The following is a 19,668-nucleotide window of genomic DNA, read 5'->3' on the forward strand; positions in this document are numbered from 1 at the left end:
TGTATTATTAGCAGCTTCCAATTTCAGGCCCAGTGCATTTTGAGGCCTCACTTCAACACGGATTGCTGAGAAGTGAAATCTTGCCTTCATAGGTGCCATTCTATTGGGGGAAATTATGCAGTGAGGGCATTATAATGGGACCCCCAAAGGCAAATAGGTACAAATCTTGGTAAACAGGCAGAAGCGAGAGGAGGCGGGACCGGCCTGGTTTGCACCTTTGAGCTCTGGGCACCGTTTTCTAAGGCCAAGCAAAAGCTTCTAAAGGACCATGCGTTCCTGCCATTCGAGACTATAAGGACCCATGGGATAGCAGATCCCCATGATGTGACTTCCAATAACTGATCTTTAAAAATTTTTTAAGTTAATTCATTTTTGAGAGAGAGACAGAACACAAGCAGAGGAGGGGCAGAGAGAGAGAGAGAGAGAGAATCTGGAGCTGTCAGCACAGAGCCCGAACCCGACGTGGGGCTCGAACTGGTGAGCCGGGAGCTCGTGACGTGAGCCCAAGTTGGCCGCTTAACCGCCTGAGCCACCCAGGCGCCCCTCCAACAGTTGATTTCTGTGGCCGAATAGGTGAAGATAAAATGTGTACCACAACAGATCTGACTGGATCTTTTTCTTATCCGGTGAACATTTATTGCACAAGCTGACCCATCAGGCGTATCTTTTTAACTTGTGAGACTCTGAGAAAGTTTCCACCTCTGGCCAGCCGTCGCATTTGCTATCAGAGCAAGCGACTCAGATCTTGCAGCAGACTCAATTTTTAGCTCTTTGGTTATAGCCGTATACTAATGAGCACGAGAATCATTACGTGCAAAGACAAATGGGTCAGAAATGGGAACTTTGCATTCTGCTCATTCCAACAGATGATGACGAAAGTCCTACCGGCTTTCTATACAACGTCTCGTTTAATCCCCAACAAATCTAGAGGAATGTGTTATCATTCACCCTTTTGAGAGGCGACGAATCTAGGGCTCAGGGAGGTTAAGTGACTTGTCTGAGGTCACACAGGTAGGACGGGATCTCGGTGCAGACAATAGCCACGATCTTAACCAAGAAACTCTACTTGCCAGGCTGAGTCACTTTCTTCCCCTCTTTGGGTCTCGATTCCCTTCTGTGTTCAAGGGGGGGAAGCAAACCGGATGATTTTCAGCCCTAAACTGCTAGGCTTCTTTGGTTCCCACCTGGGCCAGCTCTGCTGTGTGACGGGGCCACAGACAGGACCGCCTCCTCCCTTGAGCACCCATCTTTCAGCCAGCCAGCACGCCCGGTGAGAACAGGGCCCGGGTGAGAAGCGTGTGGCTGGGAACGGCCAGACCCAGCGTGCCACAGGAGGGAGCACGGCGTGCGTGCCGTGCGGATGGCGAACCGGCAGGGGAGCCACACGCGGGAAGGACGACACGTCAGTAAGTGCTTCTGGATGATGACCGCTGGTCCCCACCATCTGCGATGCTCACGACCACAGCGTGGCCCGAGCCCCACTTGGCTTGCGTGTCTCAGACGTGGCGTTTACTCCTGTTGCCGGGATGGCGCCCAATGAGAAAAGACAACCCTACGGAGGGGAGTCGGGCCAGGCCAGGCGTCTGAAGCCCTCGCCAGGGGAAGTGGACCCGGGGCTCGATTCAGCTCCGGGCCAACTGCTGCTACGGGATAAAGAGAGGAGCTCGGCCCCCTCGGGCCCCGGGCGGGAGGGGTTCGGGCCACGCTGTCAAGCCACCCGCATTACGGCATTTCCATTTCCCTACGCTGGGGCACGCGCTGTTCCCTAAAACCCAGAAAACGAAAGTGACTTAGAAGCAGACATCTCGAGACTTGAGAATTCTAAACGCTTCTGAGAATGTTGGCTGGTGACAGTCCCGCTGTACCCTCAGTTCCCACAGCTCCTCTGTCAGCTGCAGCCAGTGACTCCACGCCGGCCCTTCCTGCTCCCCCTGCACCCCCCTGGCCCGCCGGAGGGCTCTGGGGCCATGAGATTGGCAAGGGGCGGGGCCAGAAACCTAGAGACTGAAAGATGGGGGTGGGGGGGGGTGACCCTTCCCTGGGGCCGGCCCTGCACCCTCCTTCCTGGGCCAGGATGAGGCTGAAGGGGAGACGAGGCCAAGGCCAAGGGGTCTTTCGGCCCGAGGCCCTGCCCCTCCTCTGGGGAGCCTGGTCCGGAAGTGAGCGCTGCTGGTCAGCTCTGGGGGCGGCGCGTGCCCAGGGCAGGGGGCACCGGGGCTCCTCTGTGAGACGGCCAGGGGCTCTGCCAGGCACTGCCCTCCGCCCTGTGCACACCTGCCCTGTGAGGTAGGCGGTACCCGCCCCATTTCAGTTTGGGCCAGATGACGCAACCGGCTTCAGCTGACAGGTGTCAGAGAGCCTCACGGCCAGGCATCCCCGTGTCCGGTCTGTGCTCGCTGTCACCAGAGTGCCACAGACAGCTGCTGTAGTGCGAAGCCAGTGCCTTCCTGGGGCCAGCGCAGTGGGGACAGGCGGGGGCTCTGGTCGGCCCGGGCAGAGAGCACTGGAGCCGGCCCCCGGGCCCCGCTCGAACACGGCCCTTGCTGTGTGGCCCCGGTGTGCGGGGCTCCTGACCTGCCCCCAAGCCTTGTCATCTCCTGCCGGGGTCTGGCTGTTGAGCACGTCCTAGCTTCCGCCTGGGAAGTTGCTCCGGGTGGCATTTATTCCACAGTTCCTGACTCATGCTGTCTTGGTGCGGTCGTGGGTGGACAGACAAGGCTGACATGGCCCCTGCCCTCTGGGAACTGACTTTTGGAGGTGGGGGGTGGGGGGGGGGAGACGAGACTAGATAAACAAATCAAGCGATCGATTACATGAATAACTGTAATTGCGACGCCTGCCTCAAACTAGTGCAGAGCGACAGGAGAGAACGAGAGGGGAGCTGCGGAGTCCGAGCCGGGCAGGCACTGGGGGCAAGTGTGCTTATTTAACCTGAGCCTGGCAGGCGAGTGGGAATGGCGTGAGGACACGCAGGGCTGCAGAAACTGAGTGGGGAAGCCCCAGAGTGGGGTGGGGGAAGGACAACGGGCCATCAAGAAGGGAGAAAGCGCAGAGGGGCCTGGAGAATCAGGACAGAGAGGCGAGAAGAGGGGGCGGCCGAGGTAGGAGAGACCAGATGTGGGACCCGCAGGCTATGGTCAGGACTCTAGGTGGAAGGCCAAGCCGAGGTGTGAACGTGGACAGCGAACGCGGGGAGGTCAGGAAGCAGCACCTCCTTGGTGTCCCCCTGGCCCAAGCCCAGCCGGGCCTGCGAGGGGAGGGTGGGCAGGGGCAGTGCTGGGGAGGGGGCGTGGGGGGACACACCGCGATGGGGGAGAGCCCGGCTCGCTGCAACATGCGGCAGCGGGCTCCTGCCTGCGTCCCCCCCCCTTCCCCGCACAGACCGCAGCCGGTGATCTCGGGCCGCAAACAATGTGGAGAATCTCCGGCCAGGGCTGTGGAATGGACAGGATTCTATTTATAAGCAGAGAGGGGCCGAACAACGGAGCAACTGCTGCCTCGGTGGGTCTGTGGCCTGACCTCCTGGGGGGACTCTGGAAAGCCTCAAAGCCGTCCCCGGAAGAGACGGCACAGGAAGGAGGGGATTAGACGGCTCAAGGGCATGAAGCCAGCTGCTTCCTCCAGGGTCCGATCGCCTTCATCAGAGAGCGGCCGGTCAGCCCCCATCTGTGTGTGGTGTGCACCAACACGGGCTGAACAGATTGAGCCTCTGCCCCGCCTCCCTCCCCGGGGCCGTGGTTTAGATGGATGATGACCACGTACCAGGCTGGAGCCAGCAGAATGGGGGCACGTAACCGCACGTTAGGCGGAACGTTTGCTGCGGTCCGTGTCCACGGTCAGCCCACGTGTGCGTGGTAAGGGCCGCAGCAGTGTCCCCGGCACAAGCAGGCAGGTATTTCTTCTGAAACGAAGGACTCTATTGGGGAAGAAACATTGTGAGCCGATGGCGGGCCTAAGAGGGCAGGGGTGTGTGGTGCCGGGCAGGGCAGGTGGCTCTGCCCGGCTTCCTCCTGGGTCTGGTCACCACCAGACTTAAGACTCGGCAAACGGCTTGCTCTCCGGGCTTCAGGTCCTCATCTGGAAGATGTGGGTTATAGTCCCCAGCCTGTAGGTTAGATGTGAAAATGCCCGTGAAGTGCTCAGGCTAGACAGTGCCTGGCACCACTGTAAGCGTCCGGGGAATTCTCACCGTTGTTCTAACGGAATACGAGAGAGGAATGTGTTAGAAACACCGCCCGCCAGGAAGTAATCTACGCTTCTGTTCGGTGACACCAGCGATGAGGCAGCTCCCAGCAGGAGTTCCAAGGAATCTGGCTCCAGCGGAAAGGTTCCCTGGTCACAAAGATTTCGGGAATGGCAGACCATGTCATCTTACTGGTCCACAAAGCAAATTTGCATATGAAAGGCTCAAAAGAGCCCTTCGATCGGAAAATTTTGTTCTGTCTGGTCTTCTCCCCAACTTACTTGACCACAGAGCCCTTTTTAGTTCGGGCTGTATGCGAACTTCCCAGAGGAAACGTATCCTTTTTCTAATTAAAAAACAATTTTTTTTAACGCATATTTATTTTTGAGAGAAAGGGACAGAGTGCGAGCAAGGGAGGGGCAGAGACAGAGGGAGACACAGACTCCGAAGCGGGCCCCAGGCTCTGAGCTGTCAGCACAGAGCCCGACGCGGGGCTTGAACTCACAGACCGCAGGATCATGACCTGAGCTGAAGTCAGACACTTAACCGACTGAGCAACCCAGGCTCACCTCCCACAGGACACCTTCCAGACACAAAAGTTGGGGGCTAAAACAGTCCTGGTCTAACTGCCTGTTTCCACATGCGAGCGAGCGAGGGAAGAGCAGACAAACCAGGGAGAACGAGGATGGGAGGAGGGAGAGACGGATCCCGACAGCCCAGCCCAGGGGTTTTCCACTGGGCAGGCAATACGTAGAAAGAACAGAACGTAAGGTTGGGCAAGCGCTCAGGGGCGCCAGCCAGGTGTTCTGTGGGACAGTGAATGGAGCCCACGGGATGATGGGACCGGAGGGAAGGGAGAGACTGAGACCCAAGCTGGGGAGGGTGTGTGGAGGGAGGTGGGAGGAGCCATGTCAGGAGGCAGGGTGAGGTCAAGGAAGGCACTCCCCAGTCCCATGCATCACGGGGGACGGGGGGCTTCACGGAGAAAGGTGTTCAGGAGCTGATGGCCCACTTGTGCTGCAGTATGTGTGTGTGTGAGCAGATGCCCCACGAGCAGCTGAAATTTGAACCCTGTGTCTCTCACTGACAATTTCAGAAAGATCCCTTACCTTGGATTAATGGCAAACCAAAAACCGAAAAACAACAAAACAAAACATGTCGACGGGAGTGAGTTCTCTCGCAGATGATCTCCTGGAGGGGAAAATATTTCGAATTACCGAAGTTAAAAGGTTTCTCAAAATGTGGCCCACGGACCACCCGTGAAGCTTGTCAGGAACAGGTTCAAGGGCCCCAGTGAACTCTCTGATCAGAATCTCAGAGTTGAGCTCTCCGTGTTGGAGCTCTGTTAGTGGGGGACGATCCCTCATGCAGTGGAGTCCTGTGTTTGACAAGGGGCTCGAAGACACCCCCCACTCTGAACTGGAAGAAGGTGACACAAGAATCCAGAACTCTCTACCCTGGTAGGGCAAGGCCCCGTGAGGGGAGAACCTGCTTGGTGCCAGGCAACCCTCACGACCCCCTAAAGGACCCCTTGCAAAACCTTCATTCCAATCTCCATCCACCTCTGGTGACAGAGCTCCTGAGAGTTAGGATCAGGTCAACCTACAGAGTCGACACCCCCTCTGCAGTGCAAAGACCTGACTGAGAAACTTCTCTGCGGTTAGCAGCAACGGAGAGCAAAACTGAGGGTAAGCACCAGGAGGCTCACGCCGAAAGCACCGAGGGCACCGCTGCCTCAGGTACCAGAAGGCTTCACGGCCACATCAACACACGAGGGAATTTGCACGCACGCCCCCCCCCCCCCCCCGCCCTTTTTGGGTTCCTCTGTCCCTGAGAAACCCAATTTGTGGCCTCTGTCACCACGTTGCCATGGGAAGCACCAATTGCGAATATATGGCGCTGGTGTCTGGAAAAGCCAAGCAAAACACAACCTCGCTGATTAAACCGTCTTCCCCTTTGCCTTCCTGCCTCTCCTGGGTCGCGCCGGCAGAAATACAAACGGATCCAGCGAGGCTGCCCATGTACCCGCTGCGGCTGGCTGCGGGACAAGAGCGGGGGACCTCCTCCTGGGCCCAAGCAGCCCTTGCGGTCCCTTCCCCTTGTGGGACCTGGTCCCCACACTCCTACTCCGGCTCCCTCTTCGGGAAAGGCTCACGCCCCTGGAAGCATGGGTTTCGGCGGATGCACGCGGGCGGTGCTGGGACGACCCCGACGAGGGAACGCAGAGGGGCCGGAGCACCGGCAGCGAGGGGCGGGGGCGTTATCGGGTCGGGCACAGCTGATATGGCCTTATGGAGAGATGTCACATGCCACCACCTCAATGGAGGATTAACGCAGAGAATTTGAGGTCAAGGGTTTAGGCCGAACCAGCTTCTATTTATAAAAAAGAGCCTCGGGGGCGGGGAACAAGAGGGCAGGAGGCTGGCTCGGTGTGGATGCCAGTCAGCAGGACGACCCGGCGAGGCAGAAGTCAGCTCTCGTCACCTTGCCCCCTTTAAAGTGAGGCCCTCTGCTGTGAGCTTCTCCCAGGAAATTTGAGTTCCTGTCGCCTCCGACTGCCCCTGTGTGCAAATTAGGGAGAGCACAGGTGGGGGGATCAAACCCCGGGGTCCGGCTGTGTGGAGGTCGTGGGGGCTGTCCCCTGCTCCACAGCTGAGGGCGCCTCACGGAAGAGCAGGGGGAGACCGGCTCTTCAGTTCCCCAAGGACCAAAAAGGGTACGTGTTAAACGACTCAAGTCCAAGCCCTTGGAGACAGACAGGTGCCCTGATTAATGGGAGGCCCAGACAGGCCCCTACTCTTTTCTCCCAGGCCGCGCAGGGAGCAAGGGAAAGTCACCGAGGGACACCGTGGATCCAGTTCCGGTTTGGGGTTCCGGAAACCTGGCAGTGCTGTTGCATGATGGGACTCCTCTTCTGAGGAGCCTGTGCTCATCGCCTCAGGGCCTCCAGGCCCAATTCCAGGCCTCCCGAGTCCAAGTCCCAGTCTGCAGGGCAGGGGCTCCAGAAGCTGTGCTTCACGCGGAACCCCCAGGCGGGCCGGCCGTGGCGCGGGGCACTGCACCGACGTCCACCCGCCCGTCAAGCCAACAGAACCGGCAAGACCACACTGGCTGTCACGTGACAGGTTAAATCACACGGAGACCTTTTATTAAAACATTTTAAAACAGAACTTTCCAAAATGTAAAACTCTAAACGACCCTTCCTGACCTTCGCCTGCCCTGAACCCGAGCCAACGCACGGTTGCATTCTGGCCTGAAAGAGGACAAATCCTCACGCCGGCTCCGGATGTGGGGCAGTCCTGGTCTGTCAGCAACTGCCTAGGACATCATGGGCCTGAGAAGTAAAACGTGCCCAGACCCGAAAGCGACAGCACCGCCCGCGCTCTGACAGGACCGGAGCCGGAGGCCCCGGACCATCGAGGCCAACTCTTGGCCGTGCCGCCAGGCAGCAGCGGTGTCTCTGCAAGCCCAGGCCTGCCCGACGGTTATCTGCGCTGCCGCTAACAGACGGCGGGCCGGGCGTGGTGCCCAATGTCACCGTCACCGGAGATAAAGGCTGTCTTCTCGATCAGTCCTCTGCAGAGCAGAAGAAATCGGCGGTGGGCCACACAGCACCCAGGGCCAAATCGCGAAGCTGCGCGGACGGGGCCGATCCAGGGGCGGCAGGCAGGCCCGTCGTCAGCACCCGCCGGCCTAGCTTCCGCGCGCGCCTCACGGCGACCTGTACTTTGACCGAAGGTGCTACCGTCTCTTCCCAAACTCAGCGGATGCCTGCGTGAGCGAGTTTCTTTCCCTCCACCCAATCACAAAGCCGGGCCTGGAGGGTCCTGATACCCAACAGCAGCGAGAGCACGAGAAGGAGACACCGAGTCACGGCCTCAAAAATGTGGCCGGCCGGCGCTCAACCTCTTCCCTACGCCAGGGCCCGGGCCCGAGGGGACCGGGGGCAGCTGGGGGAAGCTCCCGCCTACCCTCTTCCTGCATCGACCTCCTGCGCTGGCAACTTCGGCCGCCATCCTCGAAGACACACACACACTGCGGGCTGGCGGAAGGCCGCGAAGGTTTCTCAGAGCCACAGCAATGAGGACACCTCTCTCCAAGGCTGTGACCTGACAAAGCCCACATATATTCCGCACGGAAACAGTCCAAAGAGTTTAATAGAGGGGGGCCAGGAAGGGGGACGCGACAACCGACACGAAATCGACAGCAAAACAGACAAGCGGTCAAGCGTCTCTGGAGTTTTGGTTTCTGCTGTTTCTGGGCGTGCTGCAGGGAGAATGTCCACGTTAAAGGACTGCTCCAGTGTTGCTCGGTGACGAGGAGCCCAGGATGCAGTTGGTCCCAGGAAGGAACAAGGACACCCACTCAGCTTCTCCAGCCACCGAAGCCCTGGACAGACCTGCAAGGAAGCGCCGGGAGAGAGGCGTATAAGCTGCTGCTCTGAGAAGGGCTTCGGGCTCATGCAACCAACCACCTGTGGTCAGAGTCAGGGCTCTGAACTTCTAGTGGCAGCGATTCCACACGGAAGCACAGAGCGAGGATCAAAACATGAGACCTGGTGATGGGCCTGGAGGCCCGCGGGCAGCATGAGGCTTCTGAGACGCTAACGGGGAACTGAGGAACAGCATCTCCCGGGTCCCGCCACCCGGGCCTTGCTCCTCGGAAGGCACACTCTGCTCTTACGCGTGGCCCTCGGGGAGGCCAGGCCCGGCACCTTCTGCCACTTTCCTACCGCGATTAGCAGGTCCACGAAACCCAAAACCTGCCGCTGAACCCCCATGCCTCCAGGACAGGCTTATACAACAGGAAACAGGAAAAGCAGATAAACATGTACCAACAGAGCAAAGGTTAGGAGTCCCATACTCTCACATACCACACGCTCCCCTCTCCCTATCTAACGGCTGGGGATGAGATGGATACTCACGAGCTAGACGATCCAAAGCTGAATCCTGAAAAAGATGGAAGAAGGGTGGAGCAAAGTGAGCACACACATACCTGAGAGGTGGAGGTGGGCTCCTCCCTCCCGCAGGGAGCCCCGCCGACCCCCACCTGCAGGCCACGACCAAGGTGACGGGCGCTTCTGGGTTCTTCCCTCCCCCACGCCAACAGTGGGCAGCGGGTCCCTGGCACGGCGCCTCCCGCTCAGCTGCCCTGGGGCCACACGGACCCCTTTCATTAGGAAACTACGTTTTTCTTCTCCCATCACTTGCCGCTTCTCGGTGAGGCCAGAGCAGCAAAGACACTTAGGTCTAGGCCTGGCCCTGCGGCTCACTCTCTGGCCCTTTGGGTAAATAGGCCCCTTGGAGTTTTTGTCTTCGTTTATAAACGAGTGCCACTGCCTCTCCAAGGTGCGGGAGTGCAGGAGTGTGGCATGGGTAAAAGCATCACACACGTGGTCTGCTATCTGAAGAGGCAAGGGTTAACAAATCAGAGACGTTTCGCGAAGTCTCTACGCCTTATTTTTTGAGTTTGCCGGCTGGGATTTTTTAAACCAAGGTCTAGTAAGACGGTTATTATTTTGGGTTCTCAAATCTTGAGAGAAAATCAAGCCCACCCATCTTTTCTTTCTTTGGTAAGAAATGGCACAATGTTACAAATGTAATTATAGCCTTAAAAGACCATTTTGTCTTTGAAGTAATTTCGGCCCCGCAGAATACGAAACTGAACAGCCAGGTAAAAACCACTCGTGTTGTTAGGGGTGCGGGGCGAGGGGAGGGGCAGGGGGAGGGGCAGGGGGAGGCATTTCCTAAGGAAAGGACAGGGAAACGGCGAGGGAACGACGTCTGGCCGCCTACCTCCTCCACCTGATCCAAAGCTAGAGAATCCCCTGCTCTGGGTCCCAAATCCAGAAGTCTGTTGGGACAGCGATCCGAAAGTCGGAGCGTTTTGACTTGCCAGCGTGCCGAAAGACGTGGTGCTGCTGCTGCTCCCAAACCTGGGTTCCAGGGAGAGACCAGACTGTGGTTAGCGTGGCCACGCCGGCACCCGCCGCCCACAAGCCTCGGCCACCCCGGTAGGTCTCGGGCTGCACGGCACACACGAATCGAGGGGACGTGCTTGGTTTCGACCAGTGGCCTCTCAGAAAGAACAGGCCAGGGCCCAGGGCACACCTCCAGCTTCGGGAAGGAAGAGGCCGGGGGCACAATCCCAAGTGCAACCGGTCCAGTGTGTTAGCTTTTATTCACCGTCTGGAAGTTGTGGGTCATCTGGAAATTAACCAGCACTACAGTTTTTGCTCTCCTATCCCTGGTAATTCTTGGGCTTCACCCCATCACTTAGACATTTCTCATTCATCGGCAAGCCCCTTCACCCAGCTATTTGTCTTCAGCTCCTCTCTGGATCTTTCCATCACGGACTTTCCACGATGAGGTGAGGGTCTCCTGTGAGCGGACTCTTGCGGGGGTCCCGCCTGTTCCTGCTCTATTCCTACCCCAGCTCTAGGCCTCCCACGAACAGTGGAAGCTCCTCAGATGCCCACCAGGGGCAGACCAGGGACCTGGGACATCTCATGCCAGAGCTGGTACTTGTCAGCCCTCTTTGACAAAATGGAATCAACCAGCCAGTCAGGATTTATGTGGGTGAACCAACCGCCCCCCCCCCCCGCCCCCTGCAAGGCAGAATACGATACTTTTCTACTGGTAAAGAAAATAGCAGGTTTCAAATAAGTAAATAAAACCTCAAGATTCCCAGTCAACCCCAAACCCTCCAACTCCACAGCACTCTGTGCGGAGCGGTCACTGGAGACATCAGTGTCCATCGGAACCCACCAAGAATACTGGTTTAAGTTGGTCCCAATGCTCCTTTAAAAGCTTTTCTTAACTTTAATTCTTGGGGTTTCCTGGGGGAAACTTAAAAGAACTTGTACTCTCTACGTGAAATTTAGGAGGCAATACGTCAACTCGCTCATGTTCTTGAAAGTGGCCAGTGTTTCTGCACTAGGATCTTTCGTGGAGGGGGGGGGGAAAGGGTATGAATAAGAACATACTTCGCTTTACTTTCAAGATAAAGACGCTATCCCTTCACCAAGATTCATCCCAAGTACCCTGACAATTCCCCCAAACAAAGCCCCAAGCCCTCCCCAAGTCTATAGCCTTACGTATCCTGAGTTCCGCGGCCAGGGCCAGGGCCAGGTCTACCAGACGGTGATTTCAGACATAACACGTCTCCTGAACGAGTCACTTCGCCGTCATCGCTACATACATTTATTGGGACTTTGTGGTGCAGTGAAAGCTATTTATTTTCTTCTTGGGGTTTTGGCGACCAGGTTGAATTTCTAGGGCCCTTCAAAGCAAATCCCTAACATGGCGTTTTCAAGGGAGGATGTGCACAGGGCGTAAGAGCAGCTTTGAAAGCCGAGCAGTCACCGAGACACTGAAATGTGCAGTCAGTGCCCCGTATGGAAGCTGGCCCACGGGACTGTGAACCGAGTACCCACTCTGCGGGTCTGGAGAGGAGCCAGGGACACAGGAGTGGTTTGCCTAAGGACAACGGGTAGACGACAACAATCCCAAGAGGAAAGAACGTGGCAGAAACTATTCATTTTGGATTCCCTGACAGAAGTCGCCACACAGGGGCAATCCTGGCTAGAACGTGGCCAGGACGGGACCGTTTTCCTTTCTTTAATCATCCTTCGGTCCCACCAGGAGAACAGGGGTCTGCCGACCAGCACTCCACGTTTCCAGGGGACGGCGACACAGCTCCCGTCCACCCGCGTACTGGACAGACTGGCCGGGAAGAAATGGGCCTCCCCAGAAAGGAACAGGAGCTCTGGTCTGACTCATGTGCCGACTTCGAGGGAGGGGGCTTCAGCTCAGTCAGGAGAACGGACTTTCCCAAACAGGAGTCCCGGGGTCCCTCCCCGGGGGGCTTACCCGAATCCTCCTGCGCTGGCGGCCGCAGTACCCTCTCCGAACACTTTGCCTCCCGTCGAGCCCAGAGGGCTTGTAAAGGCTGGGGCTGAACCGAATGCTGGCACCCCTCCAAACCCAGGGGATCCCCCAAAAGTAGGAGGGCTGCCAAACACTGGAGCAGCACCGAAGCCACCTGAGCAAAACAGAGGCAAACAAACAGAAACGGGGAAAAAGAAAGGAGACAGAAGAGAAGACAATGAGCGGTGAGAAATCAAATCGAAGGAGGAAGGAAAAAGGGGGAAATGCGTTAGAAGTTCAAATACCAAAAACTGTAACTGGGGGCAACAGCCTTCCTAAATACCGAGCCACCCCCTCCATTGCTCGCAGAGGGGGCGGGTCGGCCAGGGGAGCTCCTGGAACTCTCAGAGCCCAGCAGACCTCATGTTCGCCTGGGAGACCCTCGGCCCTTCCCACGGGCAAGCCGGACCCGTCAGTGCCAAGTCTCGTGGAGTCAGATCGTCACCAGGAACCAACCTGGCGCGTTTCTGACCCCTTCCCAGCCTCACGGCGCTGTTCTGAGACTCCTCACTGAAGAGGCATTCTTGAAAACTCCAATCCCTGCCCGGCCGTCAAAGTTGACAGATGCGATTACTGTCACGACACAGGCTAGGCTGCCAGCATCATGAAAACCCATGTTATGAAGCCATAGGCTCAGTCTGCTCCCGGGAAGAATCTACAAACTGGGTTACAGGAGACATGGAGAGGCGCACGGCACTGGGGCTCGGCCAGGGGCTTTTTATTTATTTAAAGCCTTATGGCTCTCACGTCTCTCCCCACAGAAAAATTCCTTAAAAACCGCTTTCTCTCTGTAGTCGGGAGCTACCCCTCAATAAAAAAGCACACCGAACTTCCCCTGGTGGGGGGAGGGCCGCTGGATAAATGTGGCAAGACCATCAACGGGCCCCGAGAAGAGCCCCCAGGGCCTGGCTCCCCCTGCCACTCACGTGGACACGGTCCCGGGGGCGGCACGCACGCAGGCCGTCATCGCACAGAAATCAGGCTGCGAGGCGGCCTCCTCGGACTGGTGGGGACGCCCACCGGGCGGGAAGATGGTACACCCTTCCCCTGAGGGGGTTCCCCAACCCCAAGATACCGCTTACCTCATGTTAGGCTATGAGCAGAGACCCCCAGGGAGTGTCTGTTGAACAGAATGGAATAAACTGGTACAAGCAATGTGTTCTAGCGAGGAGTGTCTTAAAACGAGCACTGGCCTAAGGAGCGACACGCTAAGGGGAAGGAGAACAGCGTCGGCGCAGGTAAAGGGGCCCCGGGGACACTGCTGGCACGCATTTTGGGATGCGAGTCCTGCCGTCAGAGGGACGGCTCGGGCCTTCTTGTATAAGCATAACCACACCACAAGCTTCTGCTACCTGAATCGGGAAAGATCAAATTCTGGGCAGGAAGAGCTATTAGCAGAATTCTTTTGTTGTTTGTTATCTGGTGACGCAATCCTGCATTTATTTACCATTGGCAGTGAGGATACTTTTTGCTCAGGCTCCCGTTTGGGTTAACATTCTAGATTTTAAAACCTCGAGTGAAATTCCAAGCCACGATAATGGAGACTGTTGGGTTACAAACACGAGAGACTGGAAAAAAAAAAAAAAGTGCTAAAAAACCCCTGCCGTTGAATTATTTAAGACCGATCACAGATCTCGTTACACTTTCTTCCTAGACACACGGGGCTGTATCTAGTGCCCTGTACGCAGTATTATTCAGACTTCTGGGTGGAAGGCGAGTGAAAAATGAGAAGTCACAATGATACAGAAAGTAAACCGGATGGGGGTTGGGGGGGAAGGAGATTACACACACACACCCACACACACCCACACACACCACATCCACCCCCCCATCACATATACCACACACACACACACAGCCCTGAAACAACAAACCTGGGTCACAGTAAAGGAAACAAATTTGCTAATAATCAGTGATAATCCAATACCTGACTTACTGAGGGCCCTCCACGTGCCAGCTACGGTCCCAGGTGCTGCCCAATACTTTGCCTCAATCCTCTCAGTAAACCTGGGGTCCCTACCTCGCAGGCGAAGGAAACAGGCTCAGAGACTACTGAGGCACAAATGACAAACAGCTATTTGCCTATGTTCAGCCAGCCTGGCGGTGAGCAATGGTTGAGTGACTCAAGAGGGCGCCCGCCATCGAACCGCCTGTGTCCCTCCGCCTCCCTCCACGGCGACCGCGGCAACAGGGGGTGGGGGGAGCACGGTGGTCTGGGCACAGCATCCTGCCCACCTCGGTCCCCCCTGCAAATCCTCTCCAGCACTATTATTTCCTAAGGGAACCGTACTGAGGGAGGATGGACGCTTCTGGATCTTTCAAAGACCCGCTGAAACCGTCCATATCTAAAGTCTGTCTTAAAGCAAAACACCAATCATGACGTCGTAGGCATCTGCTTTTGCCTGGGCAGGAAGGCTGACTCCTTTACTTAAAGCAGCCTTCCTTGTGCTCGGGACCCCAGGGCACCCCCTTCTACAGCAGGAGCCCCCTGAAAACTGCCCTGAGTCCTGCAGTGACAGCCAAAGTGCGAGAGGCACAAGGGACACGGTCTTCCTCCACCCTCGCTGTCACCTCTGTGCCTACCAGTTCATTCACGCCCCCTGTACTTAAAAGGCAGCTTTCTCTGCCGGGAATCCTCAGTCGGAGGGTTTCATGGGGCAAACAATCAAACAGGAAAAATATTCCGAAAGGCAGGAGAATATACTTTCTCTACAACTTAAAAAAATAAAAGCCTGACATTCTCAAAGTCAATCCTGGCCCCAGGATAACGAACAACATAGAAGAAAAACATGTGACTTGAAGAAAACATTATCTGCTTCCTTAAAAAAAATAAATTAAGCGGGGCGCCTGGGTGGCTCAGTCGGTTGAGCGTCCGACTTCGGCTCAGGTCATGATCGCGGGTTGACGAGTTCAAGCCCCGCATTGGGCTCTGTGCTGATGGCTCAGAGCCTGGAGCCTGTGTCTCCCTCTCTCTGCCCCTCTCCCGCTCATGTTCTGTCTCTCTCTGTCTCAAAAATAAATAAACATTAAAAAAAAATAAATTAAGCATCACTGACTAATGAACTAAAATTTCTTTTTTCTTTTGTTTTTTAAGCAAGCTCCACACCCAGTGTGGAGCCCAGTGCGGGGCTTGAACTCACGATCCTGACATCAAGACCGGAGCTGAGATCGAGTCAGCTACTTCACCAACCAAGCCACCCAGGCGCGCTCCAGTGAACTATCGTTTCTTAGTCAAATGTTTACTTTGTTAACTAGGACCCAGAGCTTTGTAGCCGTCTCACTTTTATATCGTTCACTGTGAGGAAGGGTGGGGGCAAAACGGAGCTGCGATCATGTCCGGGGCATTTTAAATTCTAGGAAGAGTATCAAAAATCTGGCAACCGAAGACTAACCCATCCAAGTCACAGATCCGAGTAAAGGAGCACAGTGTATGAAAACCATAGCAATTTAGGTTCTAAAACGTGGGACTCCAGGCACTAACGTGGGACAGTCCTAAGTTAGAGCCACCCATGCATCCGGTCCTCGGCAGGGCCCTTCCTCAGAATGCACATGATTTCAAAGGCTCCCGTACACGAGGGAGAAGCATCCTGGCCGTTCACCCTTGGGGTCTGCTTTAAAGAGCTCCTTTCTCCACAAACATCTTCCCCCACTCTGCCTCTGATCTTTCGTGGGGGCGGGGGGGAGGGATCTTTTCACATGGTTTTCCATGTAATAGAGGCAGGAATGCAGACCCTCTGTAGATTTGAGATAGATAGAGGACAGAGAGGCGGCGGACGGAAATGAAGTATGTGTTTTCTTTTTTTATCTAAACATATGCTGCCCTTTAAAACTTTTAAATTATAAACGTAGTATATGATTACAGAAAGTCGCCCAGTCCCCCGTGGAGATTTTAGAAGCAATGCTGGGGTAAGTAGCAGTGCCGGTGATGCTCTTAATTCTTGATTCCACCGGGGTGTTTCACCTGTGAGGAGTAACTGCTCTGTACACTTGCAGTAAATGGGTATTGTACACGTCATGTAGATAGATTAATGTACGTCATGCTCAAAAGCAAAAAAACAAACAAACAGTGATTTGGGAAAGAGGACAAATGAAATAGACATAAAAAATAGCCAGATCGGGGTGTATGGGCGGCTCAGTCGGCTAAGCGTCTGCCTTCAGCTCAGGTCATGAGTTCGTGGGTTCGAGCTCTGCGGCAGGCTCTGTGCAGATAGCTCAGAGCCTGAATGCTTTGGATTCTGTGTCTCTCCCTCTCTCTCTGCCCCTCCCCAGCTCATGCTGTCTCTCTTGGTCTCTCAAAAATAAATAAATGTTAAAAAAAAAAAAATGTTTAAAAATCCCCCCAAACTAGGCCGATCATCTGTCTTGCCCAGGACTGCTAATGGGACACAAGCAGGTCTGTGACTCGGTGCTTTCTGGTTTATATTTTAGTTATCGCTCCCTTATATGTTCCCTCACTTTGGTTGTTCTGCGCTTGCTAGATATTTACAATGCTTTCTGCCCTAAGAATACATGGAGTCCTCTTAAGGGTTCCACTACATGCATTCTGTGCTTTCAACAGGTCTCGGGAGACCTAGAACAGTGTTAGGAGCACAGTAGATGGTCTGTAAATGTAAAGATGAATTGGGGAGAATCCACACTCCAGTCCTGCTCCCCTGAGAGCCACCCTAGAGAGATCTCCTTCCGGGTGTCTATGTGTATGTAAACATACATTTAAAAAGAACCACAGCTAACAACTATCAGAGTACCTGTTTTATTTGGAGTCGAGAACCCGAAGCCTTGGGATGCCACACTTCCTCCTCCAGAGCTGAAAGTGCCGGCAGGTTTCTGCTCTCCAAACGACGAGCTGGCAAATCCACCAAATGTCTTGGCCCCGCTGTTTCCGAATAGATTAGAGGTATCTGAAGAAAGGAAGAACATGTTGAGAGCGATCAGAGGGAGAGAAGGGTCCTTATCTACTTAGAGCAGAAAAGACACTGCAGCGAGGTGTTTGAGGGGAAGCGAGCGAGGAGTCTGGGATTCGAGGGAGCTGAGCCGTGGTAGACACCCTCTCTGATGTGCACGTGTCTCGATGACCAGCGGTTAGCCTCTGGGAGCCCAGGTTCCGGATTCCAAAGGCACACGGTACGGGGAGCTGCACGGGCCCCGGGGGACGAGGCTTCTGCGGAAGCGCACCTGTGCTCCCCCAGGTAATCAGGTCCACCCACCGGCTTCCTGCAAGACTGTCTTCTTCTGAAGGACAGGGCTCGCTTTCACTCCCCGCCTCACACGAAAACCTCGCATTTTGTCAAGCGAGAGAAAACAGAGTCGGGGCCGATCCAAACCAAGCGTAACGGCTTCCGGCTGTCTGCTTTTACAGTCGGGTTGGGCGTGTTTGCTGTTGCCGATCTGCTCAGGGAATGGCAGGTGAGACGAGACAAACCACGGTGTTCCCAGCTCCGACCTGACGGGAGCTGGGGATGTTCCGGGAGCTGGGGATGTTCCGAGGAACTGAAGACTTCCAGCCTGACTGCCTTTTCCTAAGCGGTTCAACGAAGCCCTTGACCTCTCAGATGCTTATCTAGTGGGTGACTCCCTCTACACACGCTGAATCCGTGCCAGGAATGAGAGGAATAGAGGAAACGAACTCCTAAAAACTAAGACAGGTGAGGGGTGTTTGTGTCTGTTACGAGAAACGTACATTTGACCATTAATAGGGACGGAGCCAAAATCCTGCATGCAGAAACACTTGGGTAACCCAAACAGCACGCTGTTTTCTATCAGGAATTTTTCCTTAACCTTTTTTTGGGAGAGGGGAGAGACAATTCGCACTTCCCCACTGTGTGTGGATGGGTGTTTTATTAAAAGAAGTCTGCACCCACAAGAAGGCAGGGAGAAGCTGTCCTGAAATCGGGTGGAGGCCCAAAGGCAGAGGAGTAGGCAGGGCGCTGCACCGGTGCCCCGGGTGGGGAACGGAGAGCTCACACCACATCACCAAGTGAGAAGTACAAACGTCTGCACGAGACTGGGCTTCCCCGGAGCCGTTCACGTGCTCACGGGGAAGGTGACGGCGAGAAGAGGGGAGTAACTCGTTCTCGAAGTCAACTTGTTCGAAGAGGTGACCCACCACTAACCTGTCAGTCTCAGGATCCCCCTGCGACCGCTAATATTTGCAGCTGCAATGCTCCTGATCGACAATCCGGGAAGTGGAGAGCCTTATCTCGGGGACACGACCACCTCAGATTTCTAGGCAGCAGTACACAGAGCCCCAGGCCACCACGTGGTCCCCGCTCTGGAAAACTCCTGCTGGCCGTTGGAGAGCTCGGCTAGGAGTGTGCCAGGCACGGACGGCGGGAGTGGTTAACAAACTCTTTCTCATCGCCCTTGCACGCGGTGCCACAAGACTATCTGTCCCCCTTTTCTAGAGGGGTTCACAGGGGGAGGCTACAAAATGCCCTCTTCAATGCTCCGAGTTAGCTTAGAGGCCACATTTTATTTTCAGTGGCAGTACACTCGACACTGGAGACGAACGACGGGCTTCTCGGCCACTCCTTTTACTTGGCATCTCACGAACAGAGAGGACTGCAACCTTCCGACTTTGGTAGTACTGACGAGGCAAAAATTCCAAACAGCAAATCAATTCAAGTGCAAGATCCGGGGCTGGCTCTCCTCTTGGAGAAATCGGCACTACGGAGCTGAAATGATTTTCCCGGGATGGTGCTGGGAGACTTAAATTCCTGAAGCCCGAGAACACCGAGAAGTTTCCGGGTGTCTGCATCCCGTCACCTCCCGGAGATTCCTCTGCCTGCAAGACGCTTTCGGGCGTCACGGCGGAATACACAGGAGTTCTGCAGCCAGCCCTGGCTCAGAATGCCTAGTAGCTGTGGGCAAGGACTTCAGCTTCCCGGGTCCCCGTTTCCTTGGAGATACAGTGGGGACAGTGAGGGGGTCCACACGGCTGCTGTGAAGACTGGAAGAGCTGATGGGCGGTCCTCAGAAAATAGAACTTCCCCTCCATTTAATTCTTCCTCCCGCTACAGCCCACTCATGTTCAATATAACATGTTCAATATACTAAGACGCAGAGCAGATCAGTGGCAGAAAATGGAATCCTTTCCATTTTGTCAAGGTCGTGAGAGTTAAAACACTCAAGTTGTAACAGTTTCCCTCGGCGGTCTCTAAGGGAGCTCCGCCCGGTGAAACATTCCAGGATCTAGGCTGCTTGAAGCCAGGTGGCGTCCAGTGAGGTCTGCTTCTCTCCTTCTATCTGTGCTCGACAGCTTCTCTCTCTGTCCTCTCCTAGTGCCTCCGAAATAACGCAGCCTCCGGCTCTTGACATGTGGTGAGTGAGAGGGGAGCTTGGTTGTTGGGACAGTATGTTGTCGTTTAAAGAGACGCCTCTTTAAACAGCAGCCCGTGGGGAAGCCTGTCTTCGCAGAGCTGTCTGGGGACTCTTGGGAGGTGGCAAGTACAGGGACAACTGGCATCTGCTCTGGGCTTCCTCCTGCTGGCATGACACGGATCCTCTTGGGTCTTTCATTTAGGGAAAACACTTGCATAATTCAACGTCAGGGTCCAACCG

The 19,668-nt window shown here is 55.4% G+C and overlaps 1 protein-coding gene across 8 annotated transcripts in view; it reads right to left on the reverse strand.

Moving 5' to 3' along the window:
• Positions 1-8,460: 8,460 nt before the first annotated feature.
• Positions 8,461-19,668, reverse strand: part of NUP214 (nucleoporin 214) — a 94,409-nt gene continuing 83,201 nt past the window's right edge. For 7 of the 8 annotated variants that reach the window (XM_047098203.1, XM_047098197.1, XM_047098202.1 and 4 more), the window contains 5 exons: positions 16,857-17,009; positions 12,055-12,226; positions 9,979-10,118; positions 9,108-9,132; positions 8,461-8,582 (listed from right to left, as the gene is read on the reverse strand). In XM_047098203.1, coding sequence (XP_046954159.1) covers positions 8,549-8,582; positions 9,108-9,132; positions 9,979-10,118; positions 12,055-12,226; positions 16,857-17,009 — 524 coding nt within the window. In that variant the 3' untranslated portion in view covers positions 8,461-8,548. Of the gene's footprint in view, positions 8,583-9,107; positions 9,133-9,474; positions 9,588-9,978; positions 10,119-12,054; positions 12,227-16,856; positions 17,010-19,668 lie in introns of those variants that run through there. The other variant, XM_047098201.1, reaches the window with a different exon arrangement.

This window comes from Lynx rufus, unplaced genomic scaffold (genome assembly GCF_022079265.1).
Source record: "Lynx rufus isolate CCGP_SWC_20201006 ecotype Redwood Valley unplaced genomic scaffold, mLynRuf1.p SCAF_44, whole genome shotgun sequence".
NCBI lineage: Eukaryota > Metazoa > Chordata > Mammalia > Carnivora > Felidae > Lynx > Lynx rufus.